Source organism: Portunus trituberculatus, chromosome 21 (assembly GCF_017591435.1).
Source record: "Portunus trituberculatus isolate SZX2019 chromosome 21, ASM1759143v1, whole genome shotgun sequence".
In the NCBI taxonomy this organism is placed as follows: domain Eukaryota; kingdom Metazoa; phylum Arthropoda; class Malacostraca; order Decapoda; family Portunidae; genus Portunus; species Portunus trituberculatus.
Window position 1 is genome coordinate 17,345,838 of NC_059275.1, and position 26,342 is coordinate 17,372,179.

General features: G+C 41.4%; 2 protein-coding genes across 2 annotated transcripts in view; one reads left to right on the forward strand and one right to left on the reverse strand.

Annotated features, from left to right (window-relative positions):
- LOC123506831 (DNA-directed RNA polymerase I subunit RPA2-like) overlaps positions 1 to 19,682 on the reverse strand; it is a 22,642-nt gene extending 2,960 nt beyond the window's left edge. The window contains exons 1-22 of the mRNA XM_045259174.1: positions 19,512 to 19,682; positions 17,660 to 17,797; positions 17,045 to 17,239; positions 14,402 to 14,514; positions 14,001 to 14,118; positions 13,539 to 13,720; positions 13,058 to 13,210; positions 12,334 to 12,593; positions 12,053 to 12,166; positions 11,582 to 11,710; positions 10,902 to 11,179; positions 10,410 to 10,607; positions 9,812 to 9,919; positions 9,567 to 9,650; positions 9,019 to 9,111; positions 8,104 to 8,244; positions 7,531 to 7,643; positions 4,328 to 4,466; positions 3,946 to 4,102; positions 3,659 to 3,784; positions 3,304 to 3,431; positions 2,964 to 3,128 (exon numbers count right to left, since the gene is read on the reverse strand). Coding sequence (XP_045115109.1) covers positions 2,964 to 3,128; positions 3,304 to 3,431; positions 3,659 to 3,784; positions 3,946 to 4,102; positions 4,328 to 4,466; positions 7,531 to 7,643; positions 8,104 to 8,244; positions 9,019 to 9,111; positions 9,567 to 9,650; positions 9,812 to 9,919; positions 10,410 to 10,607; positions 10,902 to 11,179; positions 11,582 to 11,710; positions 12,053 to 12,166; positions 12,334 to 12,593; positions 13,058 to 13,210; positions 13,539 to 13,720; positions 14,001 to 14,118; positions 14,402 to 14,514; positions 17,045 to 17,239; positions 17,660 to 17,797; positions 19,512 to 19,592 — 3,213 coding nt within the window. The 5' untranslated portion in view covers positions 19,593 to 19,682. The remainder of the gene's footprint in view (positions 1 to 2,963; positions 3,129 to 3,303; positions 3,432 to 3,658; positions 3,785 to 3,945; positions 4,103 to 4,327; positions 4,467 to 7,530; positions 7,644 to 8,103; positions 8,245 to 9,018; positions 9,112 to 9,566; positions 9,651 to 9,811; positions 9,920 to 10,409; positions 10,608 to 10,901; positions 11,180 to 11,581; positions 11,711 to 12,052; positions 12,167 to 12,333; positions 12,594 to 13,057; positions 13,211 to 13,538; positions 13,721 to 14,000; positions 14,119 to 14,401; positions 14,515 to 17,044; positions 17,240 to 17,659; positions 17,798 to 19,511) is intronic.
- A 700-nt stretch (positions 19,683 to 20,382) lies between these two features.
- Positions 20,383 to 25,839, forward strand: LOC123506961 (vacuolar protein-sorting-associated protein 36-like). Its single transcript, XM_045259420.1, has 2 exons — positions 20,383 to 20,534; positions 22,954 to 25,839. Exon 2 carries the CDS (start codon positions 23,072 to 23,074, stop codon positions 24,224 to 24,226), a length of 1,155 nt encoding a protein of 384 aa, XP_045115355.1. The 5' UTR covers positions 20,383 to 20,534; positions 22,954 to 23,071; the 3' UTR covers positions 24,227 to 25,839.
- The last annotated feature ends 503 nt before the right edge of the window (positions 25,840 to 26,342 follow it).

Consider the following 26,342-nt stretch of genomic DNA (forward strand, 5'->3'; position numbering starts at 1 on the left):
TAGTATCACAACGTACAATCTCCTAGCGTCCATTCTTTTCCATGATTCACTACAGACACTTCCAGTCCTCCAAAAACAGCCTCGACTCGCAGCAGCCTCCTTTAAGGCTCGTACTCTCAAACACTTCCGTGCTTCATCTCCACTATTACAAAAAGTTTTATTTAAATCTAAACGAATTTTTAAAGGCGTTTTTTACGGTTCTCGACGCAGATCGACAAGATTTGTATATTATTAACTGAAGAAACACTCTTGAAAACCTGCATATAATTTCTATGGCCTTGAAAACTACTGGTGAGAGAGCAAAGCGTTTCTAAATACGGAACTAAGACCTTTCCTTTCATTGTACTTTTCTGTGCGGTTCGTTAGGCCACATATTGAGTCCAGCTAAACACAATCCCTGTCTCAGCGCTTCCTAGTATATCTCGTTTTCACGTCCCTCTCTCCTTGCGAGTGTCGAGGTTATTCATTAATTGTCATTCATGCTACCACCTTGATCTTTAGTGTGTAGGAAGTGTTAATATCACGTCAACTAATGCCTCCACTATACTTTCAATCCGTTTGTTCGTGTTGTGTCACACTGATATGAACAAAATATGGTAGATAAATATACCGAGTACCGGGATGACTATCTCTATCTCGTAATGCGGGAATGTTAATGGCTGATGTTATGCAAGAGAAAACACTTTAAATCTCTGACTGATAACTCGTATCACCCCCCACACACACACAACTGGATAAAAAAAAAAAAAAAAAAAAAACTAAAAAAGGGCAAAGGATAACTAGAAACGATGGAGAGACGGCAGTCAAATATGTGAGGCATAGAAACGCGAGGAAGGGACCCTGACGTTTGGCAGAGTTTTAAAGTTGAGTGTGCGCGTGTGCTTATGTAAAGACGAGTGGCCTCTAATAGACACGGAGGTGATAAAAAAAAAAAAAAAAAAGCGTGGGGCAGGTCAGGACATGGCGGTACGGCGCTGAGAAGAGGAATTACATGTAAAGAGAATAGTAAAGAAAATAATGATGTATGGCAACACTCAAAACCGAGTATTCTGAAATGCTTTGTTCTCTCACCGCGACTACTTCCAAAGGCCGCAAAGATGATGGTTCGGAGGACTGCTTCTCCCTTTAACCTATTCAGTATCATGGCATGTTTTCATTTTCATTCTTCTTACTATTTGGTAATTCTATATAACTTCAGAAACTTATGTGTGGATTAAAATAGTGCAGACTGGCTGCTAATCTTCTCACCTCCATAGACCCTTACCAATGTAAATAAAATCGTCCAATCATACCCAAGGCTCATGGTAAAAATGCATCGCAGTACTGAAGGGGTAAATCATACGAAAATCTTCTAATATTGTTACTAAAACCACGAAAAAAAAAAAAAAAAAACGTGAAACTTAAACTAGATCTGAGCCTAGTGCATGTGGTGGAAGTGCGGTGCAAGATATTTCAGAATACTATAGTCCTTTGTAGGTTTTCCGACGTAACTCCCACTGGCGTACGTGACCTCAATAGATGCCGGGGAGTGTGCACCGACAAAGGCTTCATCCCTCGGTCTAAGGCACTCCTCTCCTAGCTGCAGCTCAAATCGATAACCAAATTTCACATCAATTCGACTGCGGCAAAATACGGCATAGCACTGATGTAATGAAGAGAACGAGGAGGAGGAGGAGGAGGAGGGAATAGGGAGTAGGGGAGTCCGTTTCAGACTCGCTCCCTGACCTACACCAACCGCCATGTAGGTCAGTCTCCCGTCCTCCTCTTCCCACCCACTCTCCCTCCCCCCCTCCCCGCATATTCACTCTCGCACACTTGGCATCCCAGCTGGTGCTCTCTCCCCCTCTCCCTATCCCTCCCCATTACTTTCTCCCTTTCTTACCACCTATTCCTCTTACTTGAGTCCTGAAGGTATACTGGAGGGGGAAGGAAGCAAAGTAGTACTGTTATCATCGCCTCACTCAGCCCTTCCTTTCACCTCTCAGTCCCTCCACCCTCTCTCTCTCTCTCTCTCTCTCCGAATGGTCTCACTACATATCCTCTTTAACTGCAACAAGCATGGCTCCCCCAGGTGATGTCAGAACACAACAGAGGCGAGACCTTTCATTATAATTGTCTATTATCTCAGCCTTTGCCCTGAAGTCACTGAAAACTGATACTAAAACTGAGGTCTGCTGTAGATGTGACTTTTTTCTTTTTAATGTAAGTGGGAGAAGCTGGCCATGGAGAAAAAAGTGCCAACTTATTTCCCAATCCCCTTGTACGTCCAAGAGAGTTAGCCAAAAGAAAAAGATAAATGTCTTGAAATCTCCCTCTTAAATAAAGTCGTCATAGGAAGTTAGTAATACAGAAGCAGATAGGGAGTTTCAGTTTACCAGAGAAAGGTATGAATAATTGAGATCACTGATTAATTTTTGTATCAGAGTTGGAAAGAGTAGGAGTGAGAGGAAGCAGAAAATCTTGTGGAGCGAGGCCCCAGGAAGAGGAAGGGAAGCATGTAGTTAGCAAGATCAAAAGAGCAGTTAGCATAAAAATAGCAGTAGATGATAGCAAGAGATGCAACATTCCAGTGGTGAGAAAGAGCTTGAAGACAGTTAGTCAGAAGAGGAGAGTTGTTAAGATGAAAAGCTTTTGATTCCACCCTACTGAGTGGAACCTCACATAAATGTGAAGAGTACAGTGTCAAGATGGTCAAAATTATCTTTTTTCAGTGACTGATCTAAATAGCTTCAAATATGATTTGTAAGATGTGTTTACAATACTACCAACAGACTAAAGTACAACACAGCAGTATTGCAGAGGTTACAATCACACTGTATGCACTCTACTCATACTGTCAAACTGATATAACCACAAAGATGGATAACTGAGTCAAAGTGGCGACATCCCATCACACCCCAACGTACTTACTCAATATCAATATGTACTAATAACCCAGTACCATACAAGTATATAGTACCTACCTGAGATAAGTCAGAGCAGTCCAGGAGGCGATCTTTAAGGTTATAGGCAGCACCATGAGAAATGAGACAGTCCCTCTCCATCTCCCCGACCCTGATGGCTCCTCCCCTCTTACGCCCCTTCACTGGCTGCCGCAGGGTGAGATCCATGGCCCCTGTGGCTCGCACCTGAAGAGAACAGAGGAAGTTGCTCTTATAAACCTGACAGGATGCACACAAGAAGGCAATGACAAACCAGTGGAAGAGAAAGAATTGTCAATCCACATATCAGGCTGGCAATCCCATATGGGATGGCATGGAGAAGAGATTAAGAGACAGATGGGTAAGCAGAGAAAGCCCTCACCTGCCACTTGTCTGCTGTCATGTGCCTCAGACGCTGGTAGTAGATGATGCCCTCAAAGATCTCCACCTCCAGCATGCGGCCGTCTGTCCCACTATATAGGATGTCCTCTCCGTAGTGATTGAAGCCAGCTGTCAGGGAGACAAAATGTGATCTGAGGTCAATATGACTTCAAATTATGGCAAAATAATTATTTGGTTACACAGAGAGAAGAAGGAACAAAGGAAAGCCAGAAAAACAAAACTTTCAAGAAAGAAGCTGCAATAAGTAGAAACCATATTTAGACGACTTCTTTTTTTCTCTAACATTCGGTAATTATACATCAAACTAACAAAAGTACACAAAGAAATAACCTCACCTTTTTCAAGAATCTTCCCAAAGTAATCAACAGCTGGGTTCTCATCAGAGAACCTGAAGGGTGTGGAATCAAATGACAAGCCAAACTCTGCTGCAGATTTCCCTGCCACCAGCTCAATTAACTTACCTATACAAAAATAAAACCAATCATTATGCATACAACTGTACTTAATTTCTCTCTCTCTCTCTTTCTCTCTCTCTCTCTCTCTCTCTCTCTTCTCTTTACACATACAACTTTATCTGATTTATTTTACACTCTCTCTCTCTCTCTGCATCTCTCCACCTCACCTGCTGTCATACGAGAGGGAATGCCATGTGGATTGAAAATGATATCTGGCATGATGCCCCGCTCAGAGAAAGGTAAGTCCTCAGTGGGGTAGAGGCGACTCATGATGCCCTTTTGCCCACTGCGACTGGCAAACTTGTCACCAATAATGGGGTTCCTCTGAAATCCAAGAGAAACATTTGATGTGAATTATGTCACACATTATCTCAATAGTAACCATCATCAACCATTTTTCTTGAGTGTCCTGCCCAAATTCAACCTTCAGTAAGAATCTTTTATGGCTAACTCATTCAATAAGATGAATCTCAATACTAACTCCTTGATTCAAAGAGAGGTGAGGATTAAAATACACCTTTCACAAGCACCCACCACACTCTTACTGACCTTTACTCTGACAGAAATGCTGACGCGCTGGCACTCTCCCATGACCAGGCTGGCTGACATGATGGCACATTTGTCCACCACACAGTCCTCGCCCTTGTAGCTTGTGGTGCGGAACTTGTGCTGGTTCAGATCATACACGCTGCACAAGTGGTGAGGTGTTAGTGAGGCTGAGCTCCATTCACAGTAGAGGTAATACTAACATTCTTATATATTCTATCCACTCTAATGTAAAAGTCTCTCACTACCACTGACATACTGAGGGCCTGTCTATAAAACCAGCCCAGTAATCCCATACATGATGGACTAGACACAGTTCACACTCCCACCCCTATCAGACCCAAATGGAAAGGGACAACCTCTGTGCTAATGGGTAAGAACACTGCCACTGTACTCCCTGCTTGTCATCAGAGGTGACTAGGGACAGTGTGAGAGGGATAGGAATTCTTTGTCTGTATGTTGTCTAACACAAACAAACAAAAACAAATATAGGCAACCCCCACTTAACGAAGGGGTTACATTCCTAAAAAAAACCTTCGTTAAGCGAATTTTTGTTAAGCGAACCAATTATAATAACTTTAACCCCTGACTTGAGCTTCCATTGAGAATAAACAAAGCAAGAGTGCATCATAGTACAGTAAAAGGTTTAATGAAAGTAAAAATTATGAATTTAAACATTTAAGCAGTTTAATTTAAGACTAAGTCATTATAATGTACACTAATGTATGTAAGTAACTTTATAATGTGATGATCTTAAATTTATGAAGGAAGGGAGAGTGGAGCGGGAAATATGCTAGCTGGCAACTTGTGGAATGTAAACAAAGGGTGCATCATTGTACTACATTCAAAACTCATGTACCACATTTCCACAAGGCTTTCCATTTTATCCATTGCAGAGTCACTAGCCTTCTTAACAGAGTCTGCTGACTTGAAAATGGTAGACAGTAGATGGAGTCAAGCCATAGTGGGAAGCAATGCTATTAGTTTTCTCGCCTCTCTTGTGTCTGTGAATAATATCCAGCTTCACTTCGAGAGTAAGAGACTTCCTGGTGTTTTTAGCAACGCTAGGCAACATTGCAGGGCATTTTGGTGGTAAGTTGAGCGAGGGAAGATGAGCTGCTGCTGATGTTATTATTGTTTTGAACTAGGGGAGTGAGTGGTGCACATTTTGTCCATGAGAGGCGCTGGTGTATTCAAAAGTCTGTCGGCTTGCATGATATGGTGGGGCTTTCAAACTTGGAAAAAAATTACCTGGATAAAATTTCGTTAAAGCGAGTTTGGTGTTCGTTAAACGAGCAGATGGTAGTAAAAGGAAACTTTCTTTGTAGCGAAATTTTGTTGTATGAAGCTTCTTTAAGCGGGGGTTGCTTGTACAGGCAACCCCCAAACTCGCTTTAATGAAATTTTATCCAGGTAACTTTTTCCAAGTTTGAAAGCCCCGCTGTATCACGCAAGCCGACAGGCTTTTGATTACACCAGCGCCTCTTGCGGACAAAATGCGCACCACTCACTCCCCTAGTTTAAAACAATAACAGCATCAGCAGCAGCTCATCTTCCCTCGCTCTACATGGCACCAAAATGCCCTGCAATGTCACCTAGCATTGCTAAGACCGGAAAGTCTCTTACTCTCGAAGTGAAGCTGGATATTATTCACAGACACGAGAGGTGAGAAAACTAATAGCACTGCTCGCCACCATGGCTTGACTCCATCTACTGTCTATTATTTTCAAGTCAGCAGACTCTATTAAGAAGGTTGGTGAGACCGTATCTTCCTTGCAAGCTAAAAGAACCACCTGAACTCGTGACTCTGCAATGGATAAAATGGAAAGAAAGCCTTGTGGAAATGTGGTACATAAGTTTTGTACAGTAAAAGCCCTCTTATCCGGCATCAACGGGACCGCCGACATGCTGGATACCAGAAGTTGCCGGATACTAGAATAGAAGTGAAATTATGTCCACAATCACCACCCTACACTCACGCATCTTACCATAAAAAAATCAGCTGATCGCCGTGCCGCACTTCACCACCCGCGCTGCTACCTCACACTCACCAACACACAATACTAACATTCTCTTTAATACTTGCCTCTTATAAATAAGTTGATGGGTTACAAAAATAAAGTATATGTGACAAACCTTGAACCTATGGAACCAGCCATCAGAGAACTGGCATGCCCCTTACTCGCCCATCTTCTTAGCTAAATCACGCCCTTTCTCTTTTAACATTGGGCCTGTAATTGTGACTCCTTCTGATCTTTTCAAGCTGAACCACTCGTATAACACTTTGTCCATCGTTTCACCACGATGATACTGCAGTGTGTGACGATTTTCCGCTGCTTTTGGGTGGGGTGTCGGTGGTTTTCATATAATCGCGCAACTTTTTCGTTTGGTATTTAATGTCATAAATAGTTGATGAACCCACACCATATTCCGCCATTAATTTCTGTCTGCTTTCACCTTTCTCTAATCGTCGACAAATGTCTACCTTCTGCTTAAGTGTAAGCACAACACTTCCTCTTTTCTACAACTTTAGGCATGATGAAGGCATCAGGCGATAAACAGTGCACACGTCGGACTGAGTCACTGAGTGAACACAGTGCAGTGGGCCGCAGGTGGCGCGAAGCAGTGCACTCTGGTGGTGAAGGGACAAAGTATGCCTTGCGTGGGAATTTGAATCGATTTTATGAGTACACATTGATTTTTTAATGATTTTAAGGCTCGGGGAAAAATGTGCCGGATACTCGAATGCCGGATAAGAGGGATTTTACTGTATGTAGTACAATGATGCACCCTTTGTTTACATTCCACAGGTTGCCAGTTAATGTTTTTCCCTCTCCACTCTCCATCCCTTCATAAATTTAAGATCAACATTATAAAGTTACTTACATATATACATACATAAGTGTACATTATAATGACTTAAATTAAACTGCCTAAATGTTTAACTTCATAATTTTTACTTTCATTAAACCTTTCACTGTAATATGATGCACTCTTGCTTTGTTTACTCTCAATGGAAGTTCAAGTCAGGGGTTAAACTTGTTATAATTGGTTCGCTTAATGAAAGTTTTTTTTTTAGGAACGTAACCCATTCATTAAGCGGGGGTTACCTGTATAAAGTTAACTACATAATAATTGTGAGGATATGTTTCATTCATGTGTTTATCACAAAATACAGGGTGTGTGTGTCTGTTTGTGTTTTGTACCAGTAGAATGGGTCCCCCTCTGTGAGCTGTGTCCCAGGATAGGGCAGACCATTGCTGTCCAGGAAGTTCTTCTGTTTTGCGTCTGCTGGATTTCTTCGGAAGACAAAATTGCTCTGAAAGAAAGTCAATACAACAATATAGTACAAACTGATAAAATCTGAAACTCCCTGCCTGCTGCTGTATATCCATCTTCCTACAGCTTGACTTCTTTTAAGAGGAAGGTATCAAGACATTTCTTCCTTAATTTTGGCTAACTCTTCACTTTTCTTTAAGGGAACCAGCAATCAAGTGGGCCTTTTTTTTTTATATTTTGTTGCCCTTGGCTGGCTCCTCTTCTACATAAAAAAAAAAAAAAAAAAAAAAAAAAAATATATATATATATATATATATATATATATATATATATATATATATATATATATATATATATATATATATATATATATAGCTACTATTCTTGTATAGCCTAGTCATACAAATCATAATACTATGTACATGCTTAGAATGTAATTTCATATCAGTCTAACATTTAAGACCATGGAAAAATGCACCAAGAACCTTCAGATGACTCACCTCAGCCAATTTCTGTTTCCTTCCTGAGATACCCTCCTGGAGAGTGAGGTCAACAACCTCTGTCTTGTAGATCTGACCGTGTGCCAAGCCTCGCTCCATGGAACACTTGTTGAGCACCATTGCATCCTCCATGTCATAACCCTGGTGGGAAAAATGGCTCTCTTGTTAGAATTTGGCCTGTTTTCATCTACTTCAAAACTAAGACTTCTATCTATCTATTTATCCTAACAATAGTCCCTCACAGGTAACCCAGACACACCACACATTCATACACGTTATTCACTCTCGCTCCTAGTAGAAAAGGCTAGTGTTGTGGATAATCCTACTAAATGGTCCACACCCCCCAGCAGCTCAGGTATAGCACAGTTGGCCTCACACTTCCACAGCAAGGCCTGACAGCATACAGTGGTTTACCCAGCCCTTTCATAATACATAAAACTTTATGTATTACTGACACAACAATGTTTGAACAGCAGTAAAATAAAGAGAAGTCACCATTCAATTAGTGTGTCATAAGCCACTCATCTCTTACTTTACATCCAAGTGTAACAATTTCTTTTCTATTTTATGTAAGGAAGCCACTGACCAAAGGCAACAAAAATCATAATAAAAATGAGGTCCACTTAATACTAGTTCCAATATAGATGTCAGATAGAATAAAAAAAATATATAAATAAATAAAAAATAAAATAAATAAATAAAGGAAAAAATATATTAAAAAAATAACCTTTTCAAACACACCAGTTCCCTTCCTTGGTAGCAAAAAAAAAATAAATAAATAAATAAATAAATAAATAAATAAAATAAAATAAAATAAAATAAAATAAAAAAGGGGGGGGGGGGTGACTACCTGATTCCAGCATTTCTGCACCATGGAGAGGAAACACAATCACACCAGCAGGAACACTGACTTACCGTGTAGGAGATGATGGCCACCACTGCGTTGAAGCCCATGCAGAACTCTTCCATGTTGATGTCGTCATAGTGGGCATTCCTTACCAGAGGGACCTGAAAAGTTGTTTAATCATTAGGTCTTCTCGACAGATACAACAGCAGTTTTACACGTAGATTCTGCATTTATTTTCACCTTGAGTATGTGGAAATGAGTGAATTAAAATACAGTATGCCAAAGTTTCATAATATCAATTTCCCAATCCTTGAGTTTTATACAGAATCATTATGTATTATCTGTCAGTCAAATTAAATAAATATTTTGTTTATAGGTATATATATATATATATATATATATATATATATATATATATATATATATATATATATATATATATATATATATATATATATATATATATATATATATATATATATATATATATATATATATATATATATAAATATAAATATATGAGTAATTACATAAGCAATATACATAAAATTGGACCTATTCATAAATTGTACATGAAGCAAATCTTATGAGCCAATATGACTTCTTTCTTTCTTACCTGAGGGTACTGGAGCCTGTATGCCTTATTGGTAGTCTGGGCAGAGTAGTTGTGGAAGGGTGTACCCATTGTCTGCTTACCCATCTGCATGTAACACAGTGATGGCAATGTTTAACAGTTTAGTGATGGAATAGTTATCTAAATATGTTCAATGCATGCTATTCTATCAGCACTGGTTTTTTGTTTTTTACTGTTTCTTGCTTTATCCTGTCTGTATCTGACAGCATGTCTGTTGCTTCACCCACCTGGCACTGGTACATGTTACGGGGAATAGGGTTACAGTCTGAGAAAGGCACCAGCTTGCCAATGTTGCTGAAAATTGCTGTCTTGTCAACCTCAAGGTGAGTATGGACCTGTGAATATCAGTTCTCATTAAATATAAGAAAAACAAAAAAGTATGTAATGAGATGTACTTCACTGTAACTCACTTTTCATCTCCATCTCTGTGTCTGTATTAGTAAAAGATTCTTCAAGACATTAGTGATTTGTGGCACCTGAGCAGCACACTAAGACCATTAATGGACCAAGAGAATGATAAAAAAAGGCCTGATGGCCTGGTAAGTTGGAAGTCAGCAGAGTGCTGTAGTGTGTGTGAGAGTGGGAGGCTACAATACTGGAGTGTGTGTGCGAGAGAGAGACGACCACAGCTTCCATTCTCCGAGGTTTTTTCAGCAGCCCCTTGCCTTCCCCCATCTCTTTCACATGATCAGTATTCCCATTCTATAGGATCTTTCATGGCACCTGACTCCTTTCTGGATGCCAAAATCTAATTACATTTCACAACTTGGTCTTCAATTTAATTTGTTTAGAAAAATATACACACATAACATCCCCATGACTCACCCCTTCTTCTATTTCCTCTGGAGAGACAGCCACAGTGAGGTACAGCTGCTCCAAGGTGCCTATGTACTCTATGGTGCGGGTCTCAAGGTTGATCACCGGCCGCATCATTCGACTTAGACCTGTTCCTAGGAACAGACCTGGATACTGGCCACCATACTTCCTCTCTGGGATGAGCACAATCTCTGTATACTTGAAAATCTGAGGTAGAACAGACAGCAGAGTAAGCATAATGAAAGCACTGTTGAGAATTAACTTAATGAACTTTGTAAGATCTGCAGAACTAGCATAATTTTGAGCAGAGTATAGTAATGATGAATATAACCTTGTGATACTTAAGGATTTAAAGGGCAAGATTCATCTGCATATCATGCGTGTGAGTGTGTGGTAATTTTGTACAGGTTACGCTATATGAAATTAGTGCCCTGGTATTTAGATAAATATATAGATGTACTAAATGGTCACCTGAAACAGAATAAGCATGTTCCTTCTTACCTCTCCACGTGTCTTCATGACCCTCAGCTCATTTGCAAATTTCTGTGCCTCACTCTTCCTGATGAAGCCTAGCAGGCTGCCATCCAGCACCACCTCCAGGCACTGGGCGTGTGGCACAGGAGGGGTGCTGTGTACAGGAGTCATGCCCAGCCTGGTGAGGGCCTGGCACAGGGCTTGGGGGTTCTCCGGCACCTCGTTCAACACAACACAGTTCTTTGCCAGGTGGTTGAGGAGTCCACATGGCGCTCCATCCGGGGTGTGCACGGGACAAATAAAGCCTGAAGAGAAGTCAATGATAGTGTCAATCTCATCACTGAATAGAGTTTGGATCTTCATTAAAAGAAAAATATTATAATTATGAAGCCTTTATAGATGAGAATGAAAGGTAGAATTAAGTAGCATTGCTCATAACGGGAGCCTCTTGCAGCTTCCCTCATTTTCTTATATTCTAGTGTTCTCATATCCTCTTTGAAGCAGTTATCATCATCAGTACTATGTTCTGAACTAAAACACAAATTACAGACATGATATCATCCTGTAAAATGCACCTGACATCTGCTCAAACCCGTCACTCTCCAACAACACAGAACTACATGTAACCTACAGAAATAAAAGAATTACAACACCAAGACCATCCTGATAGTGAGACATGAAGTGTGTAGCAATGGTAGAAATCTCACCCCATGCTTCCCCGGTCAGTCTTCGAGGTTCTACAGTCTTCATGTCCACAAAGAATGCTCCCCTGTGAATGGCTCGGAGGTGGGACAGGTCACGCATTCGGTTCAGGTGATCAAACACGACAGTCAGTCCTAGGAAGAGTTAAATTAATGTTGTATGATAAGCACTTTTCATGTCAAATACAAGAACAAAACTATACACTTGGAGACAAGTCATGAAAGGGACTATGTGTTACACATTTTTACTATAGCAGGAATTTTGTACAATCTTAACAAACCCTGAGAAATGTACCAATATTTTGTTGACAGTGAACTAACTCTAATGAAAGACAAAAATAATTAAGGCTTTTTACAAACTGATGCTTCTGATACCTGATGCTACTTAAAGTGATCTCCAGAATATAGATAATTTCAATCAATAAAGACATTATTACATGGTGTGTAATCAGACTTGTATAATGAGGCCAAGGTTACCTGTAGGTTGCATGAGGCCACAGCCAGTCTTGGACTGAAGGGCTCCTGAGGCAATAAAACTTTGGAAAGCACTGCCTGTAGCTTTGGCTTTGCTTGCAGCTCTCTTTATGTCATCTGAAAGGAAGAGTAGTTTCAGTTAGGGAATAGATAAAAATGTTCTGGAGCAACAAAATGGTGAGCAATGTGTAATAATTTTTCTGGTATATAGTCTCTATATTGCCTATCTTTATAATCATTACGACCTCGTTTGTCTGTTTGACTTTTGGTTTCTCAAAACTCACGTTCATGAACCACCCAATTGCCAGTTTCTTTCTTGTCCTTGACCTGTAAGAACCACTTGATGGAAATCATCAAGTCCACCATTTTTTCTCTTAGGTACTGCAGATATGTGTGGCCGCCCAGTGTCACCTCCTGCATGCTCAATGAGTCCACTGATTCAATCTTGCATTCCCCACCTACAAAGGCATAGAGTTTCCTTGCCATCAGGCAGAGTATATCAAACTTTTCTTTATGTGTCTTGAGGTGGATGAGCACATGATATCTGAGGAAAAGTGAAAAAGTTGCAACATATTATTTATCACTTTCTTACACTGTTAAGAAGAGGATGCAGAGATTTGCTCACAATATCTATGTAGGATATCTGAAATGGGGAAATAAAGGGCAATGAAATAGTGAATAGTAAGACAAAAGAAGGCATGCATAAAAAAGGATGACATTGAAGATAATTCCAGAAGTGGAAGAGAAGTAAAAACAGGAAATAGCAAGTACACACGAGGTCACAGCAAAGAAACTAACAAAAGGAAAAAGCTTGGCAAAATATAACAAAATGTAGTTTCTCATGGAGAAATATAGAAGTCTGGAATAAGCTAAATGAGGATGTAGTATCAGTAAGGAGTGTGCATAACTTCTGATGAAAAACTGGACATGTGTAGATATGGAGATGGAATCACATGAGCACAGCTTAGCCTCTGTAAATTACAACTACGTGAATACACACTCACTCACTTTATCAGGTAGGAACACACTTCAGCATCAGTGTACCACTCTGGCAAGATTTGTGTGAATCGGTGGCGAAATGACTTGCCAATATATTCTTTACACATCTGGTGAGAATAGATGTCTTCATCCTGCAATCTTCCCAGCATAGCTTTAATCTGCCTGCAATAATGCAAACAAAAAAATAGTAACTTGAACATCAGAACACCTGTACCGGTAAACTTGGCTTCTTTGAACTTTTAATGTATGTATATGTGAAATGGTAAATTTGATAAACATTTCCTGACAAAATATGAAAAACAAATAGATATTCCTCACATTTATACCATGAGTGTTTTTGGTGTATAATGATGAAATGATGTGCTTAGCAGTCTGACAACACAATCACATAAAATGAGAACATAAGTATAGAAAAAAGTTGCAAGAAACCATCAATTTTTGAACATGGTGGTCCCTGTGTGTTACGACAACCAACAGCTTATGTACTCACTCTGAGAAATAGGTATCCTTTTCTCGGCCTTGAATGAGGGAGTGGTAAATCTGTCTGTCAGTGTAATCCATGAGAGCTTTGAGGCACATCACAAGAGGGATGAAGAACATTTCACGATGCAAAACAAATTCCAGTTTAGCTTCTCCTGTGTTGAGGTAGTGCAGAACATTGATACAAGAAACCTGAAAAAACAATGAGAACAGTAGTAGTCACAAAGTGTACACTGTATATTTGTATTCAAGATTGATACTTTTATATTGGTAGCAGAGACAAAACATCATGCCATATCTTAGTGCAGTAATGAAAGAAATGCAGAGGCTACTGCAGCAACCTCTACACTTACTGCAGGCATGACAACGGCCAAGATCTGGACAAGAGACATTGTTTGCAAATAATATTGCCTGGTGTGGACAGGCCTGAAGAAACCTCATCAACAATATAGCAAATGCCCCTCATGCTCACTTGATCATCCTTAACACAGCGCATCATCACTCCTTTCTCAGTGAAGCGAGAGTCTCTCCGCCTCCACGAGTCTCTGGTCAAGGCCACAGGAAAGTTGCGTCGATTTGACATCAATAACCTGAAATGAGAGGAGATTTTGGGGTTTGAGGTGGCTGCTTCAAGTAATACTAATCACTAAGCCTTCTACACAGTAAAATTAGTTTCATGGCTATTTCAATTCCACAGTAGTATGAAGGATAGCAGAAAATCTGCATAAAATGAAGATCATACAAGCTTGTAATAATTTGCTAAAGTAATGCAGCAGTACACACACACACACACAAAATAAAAAAAAATAAATAAATAAATAAATAAATAAATAAATAAATAAATAAATAAATTAAAAAAAATAGCAACTGCACCTTAGGACTCTGCAGGAACCATTGATGATGAAGTAACCACCTGTCTCGTTGACCAGCTCCCCGCGCTCCACCAGCTGCTTGGGACTCAGGCCACTCAAGTGACAGTTATTTGACTGAAAAAAAAAGAGCATATTATATTTTACAGCAACTAAAAAAAAAAAAAAAAAAAAAAAAAAAAAAGAGAGAGAGAGAGAGAGAGAGAGAGAGAGAGAGAGAGAGAGAGAGAGAGAGAGAGAGAGAGAGAGAGAGAGAGAGAGAGAGAGAGAGAGAGAATAATAAACAATTCTAAAACTCCCAACACACATATTACACAGCCATTAGCAACATCTATTAGCTCCACACCAGGTGAAGGCTTCATTTTCCTCTGATTGGTACAACCACCTCAAAAAGTAAGTCTTTAGGTTCCACCCACTTGACCTTCCCCTCCTGGTCCATGCCCTGTCCCTCCCTGTGATCAGAGCATCAATGCGTCATCTTCCACTCCACCATCCTTCTGTGTGTTTCACTGTTTGATCTGCTGCAGTCTCTGACGAGACAGCCAGACGTTACCCTACGGAACGAGCTCAGAGCTCATTATTTTCGATCTTCAGATAGGCCTGAGACCAGGCACACACCACACACTGGGACAACAAGGTCACAACTCCTCGATTTACATCCCGTACCTACTCACTGTTAGGTGAACAGGGGCTACACGTGAGAGGAGACACACCCAAATATCTCCACCTGGCCGGGGAATCGAACCCCGGTCTTCTGGCTTGTGAAGCCAGCGCTCTAACCACTGAGCTACCGGGCGTGTGACCACTGAGCTACCGTGTGTGTGTGTGTGTGTGTGTGTGTGTGTGTGTGTGTGTGTGTGTGTGTGTGTGTGTGTGTATTTACCTACTTGTATTGTACAGGGTTCAAGTGGGGGCTCATAGTGTCCTGTCTCCATATCTCCATTTATCTAATTTTTCTTTAAAGTTATGCACATTATGTGCCGCAACAACTTCACTCAATGCATTCCACTTTTCTACCGTTCTATGTGGAAAACTGTATTTTCCAATATCCTTCACAGACTGCCTCTTCCTAATCTTCTTTGCATGTCCTATTGTCCTTTCAGCTTCTTCTGTCACCAGCACCAGATCTTCCATGTCTATCTTTTCAATGTGTGTGTGTGTGTCATACTCACTCGCTCACATAAACAAACACGCATACATCACATCACATCATAATCTGTACCAAGAAATAAAAGGTAACACACACACACACACACACACACTACGGCCCAGTAGCTCAGTGGTTAGAGCGCTGGCTTCACAAGCCAGCGGCTTCGATTCCCCGGCCGGGTGGAGATATTTGGGTGTGTCTCCTCACGTAGCCCTGTTCACCTAGCAGTGAGTAGGTACGGGATGTAAATTGAGGAGTTGTGACCTTATTGTCCTGGTGTGTGGTGTGTGCCTGGTCTCAGACCTATCCCAAGATCGGAAATAATGAGCTCTGAGCTCGTTCCGTAAGGTAACGTCTGGCTGTCTTGTCAGAGACTGCAGCAGATCAAACAGTGAATTACACACACACACGACTCAGGTCCCTGGGAGCACCGGCAGATGAGCTGAGGGGAGTGTACCTCACCTTTATACTCCCTAAGCTCATGTACGCCGCCCCAGCGTGGTCCTCCTCCCTGAACCTCACACAACGACAACAGCTGGAGAGGGTTCAGAGGAGGGCGTTCAGGGTCATCCTTGGGCCTGCCTATAGGTCCTATGAGGACGCCCTGACCTGCCTGAGTCTGCCGAGGCTGGCCACAAGACACCAGGAAGCCTTGGAAAAATTTGGGGAAGGACTGCTGCGTCATCCACGTCTCCGCCACCTGCTACCCCCCGACATGCCTCCCCCTGCTCGCGCCACCCGACACCATAATCGCGTGGCGCCTTTGAGAGCACCGCGCATGGATTGGTACTGACTTAGCGCGGTGCCCACTATTGTGCGAGCCTTAAATAAATAAGTGAATTCTAGGTTAAGTTTATCCATAGTTAGGTTAAGCATTTCTAGTTCATTATGGTAATGTCCCCCCCCCCTGTACATTTTCAGTGTAATCTTTTACATTGCCTAACTAATAAACCGTTTATTATTATTATTATTATTATTATTATTATTAGACAGAGGAGGGTGGTGGAGAGGGAGATGATGTGGTGTCACTCTGATCACGGGGAGGGACTGGGCATGGACCAGTTGGGGAACCTAAAGGCTTAGTTTTTGAGGTGGCTGAAACAATCAAAGGAAAATTGAAGCCTTCACCTGGTGTGGGGCTAACAGGTGTTGCTACTGAGAAATAATATGGCCAGGATTGGCAAGAAGTCAAGTGCTGGCATCTGTACATTAGTGAAAACAATCTTAATCACAAGTCTTGGGGCTGGTGTTGGATCAACCAAGCCAGTCACTTTATTACAAAGAGGTAAACAACACAAAGTTTTGGGCAATATGACTATTACAACTTTTAGCTAATTTAGACATTGAAAAATAAATCAACAAATGAAAAAAAATTTCATAGTCTTATACTGATGAACAGCTCATTAGAGACACCAGCAGGAGAGTGAAGAAAGTGATCAGACAATAAAGAGTATATAAAATTCCTCCAAAGGAATAAAAGCACAACATTGTCCTTACCATGACCATGATGGGTATTTCCCCAAGTGACTGCCTGTGGGTAAATGGCTCGCCATCATCAACGTTCCACTCTATGTCCACACTGACTGGCGCTATATAGGATGACTTGCGCTCCACACACTCTTTGGGATACAAGTTGTAATCCTTGGCCTGTCCTGCACCTGGTGGGAGTCTAGGCTTGCCTACTGTGGCACCCTAAAGGAGAAACAAGACCACAAAAAATTAGAGATCATGATCTTGAAAAATTATACAGAACGGAGAAAATCGAAATAAAGATAGGAGATTATGTTATAATTAGGAACTAGAAATCATGATAAAAAATTCTGGAGAGAGTAGGTATTACAAGTACAATTAAAGGATAACTGTATGAGCAGAGAAAAAAAAAAATCATGATTAAAAAATTATGTAATCATACCTAGATTTAGTGTAAGACTTATAAAAATAATACTAGTAACATAAAAACTAAAAATAAAGCAACTCTACACAAACCATGGTAAATGAGAACAAGCATAGTAGCTTTAAAGAAAGAAAAGAGAAGAGTCTATCTAGTTGAAGAAGGTATCATTCAATGCATCACTTCATCCATCTATCACACAATCAGACCAAAGAACTTACAGTCACTACAATTTTTACTCTTTTGTCATTCTTGAGGGAGAATTCTAATGGAGGAATATCTGCAACAGCTTCCTGGAGTCCTTTACCCAGAAAGAAGTTAAAGGAGTCCACATGAGGGGCACTCAGAGACACAACTTCCTGCAAAGCATCCAAAAGTTCATTATATAATACACAAAACATCATACAGCTTATACTAGAATTACCTTGTGGCTTATGGGATGCACTTAAAACACCTAAAATAACACCTTCAACAGGACTGCTTTTTTTTTGTGTGTAAAACAAGTTGAAAAATAAGGCGCTGGGATTTCGCCTCATCTTTCAATATGTACATGGATGACCTAAGTGGTTCCCTGGCAGAGTCTGGCGTTGGCTGTCATGTTCACGATCACTGTATCAACTCACTGAGCTATGTGGATGACATGGTCCTTGTGGCTCCATCAGTTGATTCACTTCAGGACCTGATAGTCAGATCTGAGGCATATGCCAGGGAGCATTACATCATGTAAAACACCACCAAGATGGAGTGCATGGTTGTTCCATCCAAAAACTCCAAAGTTCAGTATGTGTGGACAGCTTCACCTACTTGGGGCATGTATTTTCCATAAAGTACATTACGAGTCTTACCAGCTCATTACCCAAGCCATTTTGGTGACGCCAACATTAGCTAACCTCAAGCTTTAATTCAAGAACATCTTTTTGCATTCATGGTTGGAGGCATCGCTTGTTTTTAGATGGGGTTAAGCCCCATCTAGGTAAGAATCTAGGTGTTGTCTAGTGACTCACAAGACAATCTGGACAATAAAAAACAGCTTCACAAGACCACAAGTGTAGGAAACACTATCCTGAGGAAGTTTTCCTTCTGCATTATCGAAGTGAAGAGTTGGAGCTGTTCAGGCACTGCTATAGTATGCACCATAACTCACTATGGGCCAGATACGGTGTCTTCTACACATAGGCTTCATGTCTGTCACAATGACATCCTCAAGTGGCTACTGGGAGTGCCTCGTTGGTTTTGCTCCTCAGAGACATTTGTCTCTAACAACATCAAATGTCTGGAAGTCATTAGGAGACACTCAGTATCTAGTTTAAACCTGAGGGTGGAACAGTTGTGGAACAATCTAGTCACCGCCATCAGACCGAGTAGTGCCTATCCCCAGGGGGTGATGTGCCAGAAATAGCTCTACCTACTGATGGCACACCCTGGATGATAAGCTACCCAACATGATACACATAGATGCTTGTAAGTTGCACTTCACTTGTATATTCATGTGTATATTATGTGTCTGTGTGTGTAAGTCTGTGAATCTGTACATGTTGTTTAGTGTTTGTGTCTGAGTATATCTGTTTAGTGTAATGTAATAATGTCTGCATGAGTGTGTGTCACTTTTCCTTTTCATTTGAGTATATGTGTGTATGGATGCAGGTATGAATGTATACATGTGCATGTACACATGAGTATATTTACTATGTATGCATTGATATATCCTCCTGGGCGAAATAAAGTTATCATTATTATACTGAACCATTAGCCAATATTGTTCTCAGGATTCGGTAAATGTTCAGACTTCAAACTTCCCCTATAACCCCCTAACTTTGCCGGGGCGCCACAGAGATACTAATCTACCAAATTGAGAAACTGCACCTCCGTTTGTGCCTCTCTGGGTTAATCATCTGCTCCTTGTGCCTGTCCCTCAGTACCGGGAATGAGAAAGGCCATCAGGTAAGACAGTAAGACAAACTAAAGACGGCGAGTAAATAAACACAAATTTTCAGCACTTTGCCTTACGAGAATAACTATTTACCTTCCACCTCAGACCACTCAGCCACAAGTCCCGCCGAGATGCACCCTCACCTTATTTTGAGTCTCTGGGATCCTGCCAAAGTGTGGATCCTTTAAATGCCGCAGAGAAAGCTGCACCGAAGCGCTGCCCATCCTGCTGCCACGTGCTGGAGGCCTCACCAAAACAATGCTGGTGATGATGATGATGATGGTGATGGTGGTTGTGGTGGTGATGGTGGATGACCGAGTTTATCTATCACTAGGTCGCTAAATACACTTAAAAATTCTCCTATTACCTCCTTCACTTCACAGCTTCTCTCTCCCATGAGAGAGAGAGAGAGAGAGAGTTTTAATTTGAACTTCTTCTCTGATTGTCTCTCTCCTTCCTCTTTTCCACAAGTCGCACATTGGGGTCAAAAATAGAAGTCGCAAAGTCGCAGTCGCGCCAAAGTTGCAACGTCAAAATCGCACTTGAAAAAAATAGTTTCGCGTAACTCTGATATTAATAATAAGTTTATCATCTTAAAAAAAGTTTGTTATTTAAGTTATATTGATACTTCTGCATACAGAGGTACAACTTTCCCTGTTCTTATATTTATAGGTGGTAATAGCAATAATAAATGTAGGTATAGGTAGATAGGGTAATGTGAATCCTACCTGTGAGTTTCATCCCTCTTCTTATCTCTTCTATCAACCATGCAAGGAAGAAAACGCTGATGATACCTAGTTATTATCGTAATGCATCGTTTGATGATTAGGTAGGTAGGTATAGTAGGTACTGAAAAAAATATATTAGCAGTACCGAGAAATATAAGGAGGGTAAAGTCTTAAACACTCTCACCTTTTTTCTTAAATCAATCTCTATATAATACTTAACCTATCTTTAAGTATTATCTGGTGACTAATACCATGGAAAATAGAGTAACAAGTATTAGAGCCGATAAATACAATAACGCCGAAGTCCCCCACAGTCTCTTCTGTCATTCCTCTAGCCATTGCCTCACCCCGGCGATGTGACTGATCCACCTGCCAGCCTTCCTGTAGCGGCCCGTCCCTCCCAACCCACACCTGCCTACTCCCAACGACCACAGCCAGGTGAGGTGTGCCTGATTGTGCAATTAGGTGGCGCGTGGAAATGACTATGGCTAAATTGAACACCTCCCGCCCCCTCCCTTCCTCCCGAGTTGTTTTTCTGCGCCGTTACTTGCCCATCTCTCTCTCTCTCTCTCTCTCTCTCTCTCTCCACTTCATTTGGTATTGCATTCGTGTGTGTGTGTGTGTGTGTGTGTGTGTGTGTGTGTGTGTGTGTGTGTTCTGCTAGGGCAATGATATGTTTCCGTTTGATGTAGGCATATTTTGTATTATCAGTCTCTCTCATAAACCTTAAATATTTCTGAGAGAGATGGATGTGAATTAAACAAAAGTACTTCTGATTTATGGCAGAAATACTTCGCAGATTAATTTGAAACACAAGAAGAAAAAACAAAAGGAAAAAAAAGTCAGTTTTTTTTTTCTTGATATTTATCCTAATCTAAATACGACCCACTCAGTAATTGCAAAACCTTAAAAATTCCACTTAGAATGCAGTGTGATAGGTCAAGTAAGAAGAAAAAATCCAATAAAATGTTAACTATTAACATTTACACACACACACACACACACACACACACACACACACACACACACACACACTAACTAGTGTAATATGCAAGATGTGTGAAAAAGTAATAAAGAAGCAATGGATTGAGTTTCTTGAAGACAACAAAATATTATCAAATAGCCAATTTGGTTTTAGAAAAGGTCGGTCATGTGTGACAAATTTATTGAGTTTCTACTCTAGAATAGTTGATAAAGTACAAGAGAGAGAGGGATGGGTTGACTGTATTTATTTAGATCTAAAAAAGGCTTTTGATAAAGTGCCACATGAAAGATTACTATGGAAGTTAGAGGAGAAGGGTGGCTTAAAAGGAAGCACATTGAGATGGATGAAGTACAAGATAGGAGAACAGTAGACAGCGGAGTGCCACAGGGGTCAGTATTGGCACCAATACTTTTTCTCGTATATATAAATGACATGCCAGAGGGAGTGAACAGCTACATAAATCTGTTTGCGGACGATGCGAAACTGTGCAGAGTCATTAAACAAAAGAGGATTGTGAAATACTACAGGAAGACTTAAACAAGATCTGGAAATGGAGCAAAAAATGGGAGATGGAATTCAATGTGGACAAAAGCCATGTCATGGAAATGGGAAAAAGTGAAAGACGACCAGTGGGAATCTATAAGATGGGAGATGGAGTAGAACTAGAAAAAGTAAAAAAGGAAAAGGACTTGGGAGTGACAATGGAAGAAAATAATCAACCGGTTAGCCATATTGATAGAATTTTCAGAGAGACGATAATTTGCTAAGGAATATTGGAGTAGCATTTCACTATATGGACAAGGAAATGATGAAGAAATTGATAAGTACTAAAATAAGACCTAGATTGGAATATGCAGGAGTTGTGTGGACTCCCCATAAAAGAAACACATAAGAAAATTAGAGAGACTACAAAAATGGCTACAAGAATGGTTCCAGAATTTAAAGGGATGGCATATGAGGAGAGACTAAAGGCAATGGATCTACCAACCTTGGAGCAGAGAAGAGAGAGAGGGATCTGATACAAGTTTATAAATTGATTAACGGAATGGATGAAGTGGATAATGAGAAACTGATCCTGAGAGAAGAATATGACTTTAGAAGCACAAGATCGCATAGTAAGAAACTAAGGAAGGGACGATGTCTGAGAGATGTTAAAAAATTTAGTTTCCCGCAAAGATGTGTTGAGACTTGGAACAGTTTGAGTGAGGAAGTGGTATCAGCAAAGAGTGTACATAGTTTTAAAGAAAAATTGGATAAGTGTAGATATGGAGACGGGACCACACGAGCATAAAGCCCAGGCCCTGTAAAACTACAACTAGGTAAATACAACTAGGTAAATACACACACACAAGCCAGAGGACCGGGGTTGGATTCCCCGGCCGGGTGGAGATATTTGGGTGTGTCTCCTTTCACGTGTAGCCCCTGTTCACCTAACAGTGAGTAGGTACGGGATGTAAATCGAGGAGTTGTGACCTTGTTGTCCCGGTGTGTGTTGTGTGCCTGGTCTCAGGCCTATCCGAAGATTGGAAATAATGAGCTCTTGAGCTCGTTCCGTAGGGTAACGTCTGGCTGTCTCGTCAGAGACTGCAGCAGATCAAACAGTGAAACACACACACACACACACACACACACACACACACACACACACACACACACACACACACACACACACACACACACACACACTCTCTCTCTCTCTCTCTCTCTCTCTCTCTCTCTCTCTCTCTCTCTCTCTCTCTCTCTCTCTCTCTACTGTTAAGAATGTTTTCCTGGCAACCAGTAAGACACTCGGCTTCCTGCCACAGCCACAGCCTCCCATTCTAGGTGTTGATGTTACGTTGAATTCTGACTCCCTTTTCTCCCTTTTTTCAGGCATGGCAGGAGAGCTGAGTGTCTGAAGGGTTGTCATGTTGGGCTTTCTTTGACACTCTCCCTCAGGGTCAAACACACTTACCCCTACACATGAGAAACACTCTTACCCTTGGCCACGATGGACCGTTGGTTCTGGTGTGACTCGAGCCTTGGTCCCGGTGAGGCTGTGGCTGCCTCGGCAAAATCTATTCGACTGTATGATGGAGACAAGAAGACAGGATATGAAGATGGCCACCTCACACTCACTAATCAGAGGCTGCTGTGGCGCCATGAGAGCCAGTCGTCATCCTTGGGGCTGCCACTGAGCCTGGTGGTTCTTATTGAGGACGAGGCTGGTGGTTTCACTTCTAGTCCAAAACTTGTACTGCACTTGGCCAGTCCTCCACCTGGCCAGCCCTCAGGCCCTATTGCCTCCAGCCATGCTTCCTACGTGAGGCTTTCCTTTAAGCACGGTGGCTGCAGCAGTTTCCAGCAGGCCCTTCAGAAGGCACTTGAGGCTCGAGCATGGGAAGCATTGAGCACACCTCAGCCAGCCAACAGTGTGAAGGCCTCAGGAGCAAAGAAGATCCATACAGGCATTCTGGGCATTGAGCGGGACATCCAGAAAAAGCAGGAGGCAGCCAGCCAAAACATAAGCCGTGCCTTTGAGGACTTGAAGAACCTTATGGATCTAGCGAAGGACATGGTGAGCCTCTCACGCAGCATCTCCAACAAAATCAAAGAGCACTCAGTCTCAGCAGATGACACCACACAATTCAGGTCATATCTCCTAAGTCTGGGTATTGATGATCCTGTGACTAGGGAAAAGTATGGCTCAGCAACACAGTACCATCACCACCTGGCACGTGAGGTTGCTGGGGCCTTGGAGGAGCCTGTGGAGGAGGCTGGAGGAGTGATGCTTCTCTCGGAAGTGTACTGCAGGATTAATCGGGCACGAGGCCTCCAGCTGCTCTCCCCCGAAGATGTTGTGCAGGCGTGCAGCCTCATGCGGACACTAGACCTGCCTCTGAGCCTGCACACATTTGAATCAGGAGTCCAGGTGGTGCAGATCACTGGCTTGGACCAGGACAAGGTGGTGAAGGACACAGCACTGGTGTTGTCATGCCATGAAGTAGATGGTATGTCAGCTGGCGACCTGGCCAGGGAGTGTGGCGTTCCTCTCCTGTTGGCACGAGAGAGGTTGCTACAGGCAGAGTTGCATGCCCAGGCTGTGAGGGATGAGTCCAGCGAGGGACTGAGGTTTTACCCAAATTTGTTCTTCTCCCGCTCCTAGCCCCTTAACATCCCTCCAGACTGACTCACCTCGCATCAAGCTCTTCCTCCGCCCACTGGGGACTGGCGAAGTGTACACCAATTCATCAGACTTTCCTCAGGTTTGCTGATCTGTTACTGTCTGAGGGAACTGCAGTACACCAGCAGGAAACAACAGCAGAACCTGGTATGCTAGGCCTTCTTACTCAGTCCTTCAAACAAACTTGAGAAGCTGACCACATGGGCGGAGGCTGTGCAGTCTCTCATTCTGTCGGCACAAAATAAGGGAATAGGAAGTGTAATTACCACTGATATACAAAGCCACATATAAACTGCTCTTGATGCAGGACAGTGGGTGAATAAAACACCACATTTTGCAAGATAAAGGAGTGTCTGCCACTTTAATACACTCCCTATTGGAAACAAGTAATGATATCTTTACAATCCAGAATAATAGTTTTGATTAGTCACTTCCTGCTCTTTTCTTTGTTCCTGCATGATGGCCAAAAATTTAGTAAGGAAGATGAGGATATTATTTGTATTTCTAAAGACCAGTTACACGTCCGACAGAAGTAGCAGAGTTCAGTTGAGTGCCTCGAATGCCAAGCTTGGCTCTGATGCCATACCATGTGGAAAACTGAGGCTGTGCTATGTAGTAGGCTGGGAGTGATGCCTTACATGATTGTATGAATTAATTAGCCTAGATTTGTTAATATTAAGCTGGAAAGTAATTGTTTTTTATAGCGAGTTAAGCACCATTTGTCACTGATTAGCCATCAGTGAACTGCTGTATCTGCTCATGACCTTCAAGCTTTTGTGTTGTGGAATGAAGAGTTCAGTAATTGTTGTGAAAAATTATGATTAGCAAGGGTGGAGTTATTATTTTGAGGGTTTGCTGTGTGGTGCCATACACTTACAATAATAAGTACCCTATCTGCAATGTTTGCATAATTCTTTTGTAATTTAGGAAGATTGACAGAATAAACGTGAGGAAATATCGTAATTCTTGTATAAAAAACAATAAATGAAAGTTAATTTGTTAAGTTCATTATTTTATAAAATGCATAAATATCATGAATTATTGTGACTTAAGATACCAGAATATCACTTTCTCCTTATATGAGATGAAGGAATGAAAGGAAGCTGTTTGTCAGACAGGTACATAGTCACCTGGGAAGCAGGGTTAGCCCACTCCACTTAGCAGCTGTGGAAGTCCCCATGATCCCTGCCTGGGCCCTTGAGCTCTTAATGAGATGGAAATTTCTTAAAAAATTCTGACCATTTTGTTATAAAAGATCGGATGGTAATTGTCAAGAAACGTGATTCTGATGTTGTCCTTTCATATTGTGTTGGTTCTGATGGGATGGTCATCCAATAGAGTGGGCATTATCATAAACCTTTGCTAAGAAATAAAACCATGTTAGTTGTGGGGCAGGGGACCAAATCCAGATTCTGTCTAGAGCAACCACAAGAGTTGGAGTCCAAACCTCTGATGGCAAGCCCTGATGGGTTGTGCAGCACATTTTAGATGGTGCCTCAGATGGTATGGTGTTAGCTTGTGATTGAGCATGTTATTCAGATGATATGAAGTGGATTATGAAGTGCTGATTCAATAAATGCCTGCAAAAGCTTTAGTATACATGATATTCATCTCCTGTGTACCCCATGTATGTCCAATGGTGTACACTCAAGGATCACCAGGACCTCAGCATCTATGCTAGGTGCTGTGGTGATGATGTGGGCAGCCTCAGAGGATGTCAAGTTATACACAATTATATTGCAAATGTACCTGTGTGTGTGTGTGTGTGTGTGTGTGTGTGTGTGTGTGTGTGTGTGTGTGTGTGTGTGTGTGTGTGTGTGTGTGTTATTAGTTTTGACATTTTCTTCATTTGACAAAACTTATAGGACCTATTTTTAGATATTTCAATAAAGGTCAACAGTTACACACCATAAGAGAGTATTCTTTTCACACCAGTATATTATCTACTTCTGGAGAGACATGACATGAGGATGCAGTGTGTTGGTGCTCTAGTGTTTATGATGACGTCTCTATTACTCTATGTACAGCACAGATGTCTTAATGGTTCGGCCAGGTGGTGTTTTCATAATGCTAGAATTATTTGTTTTATGACAGATTT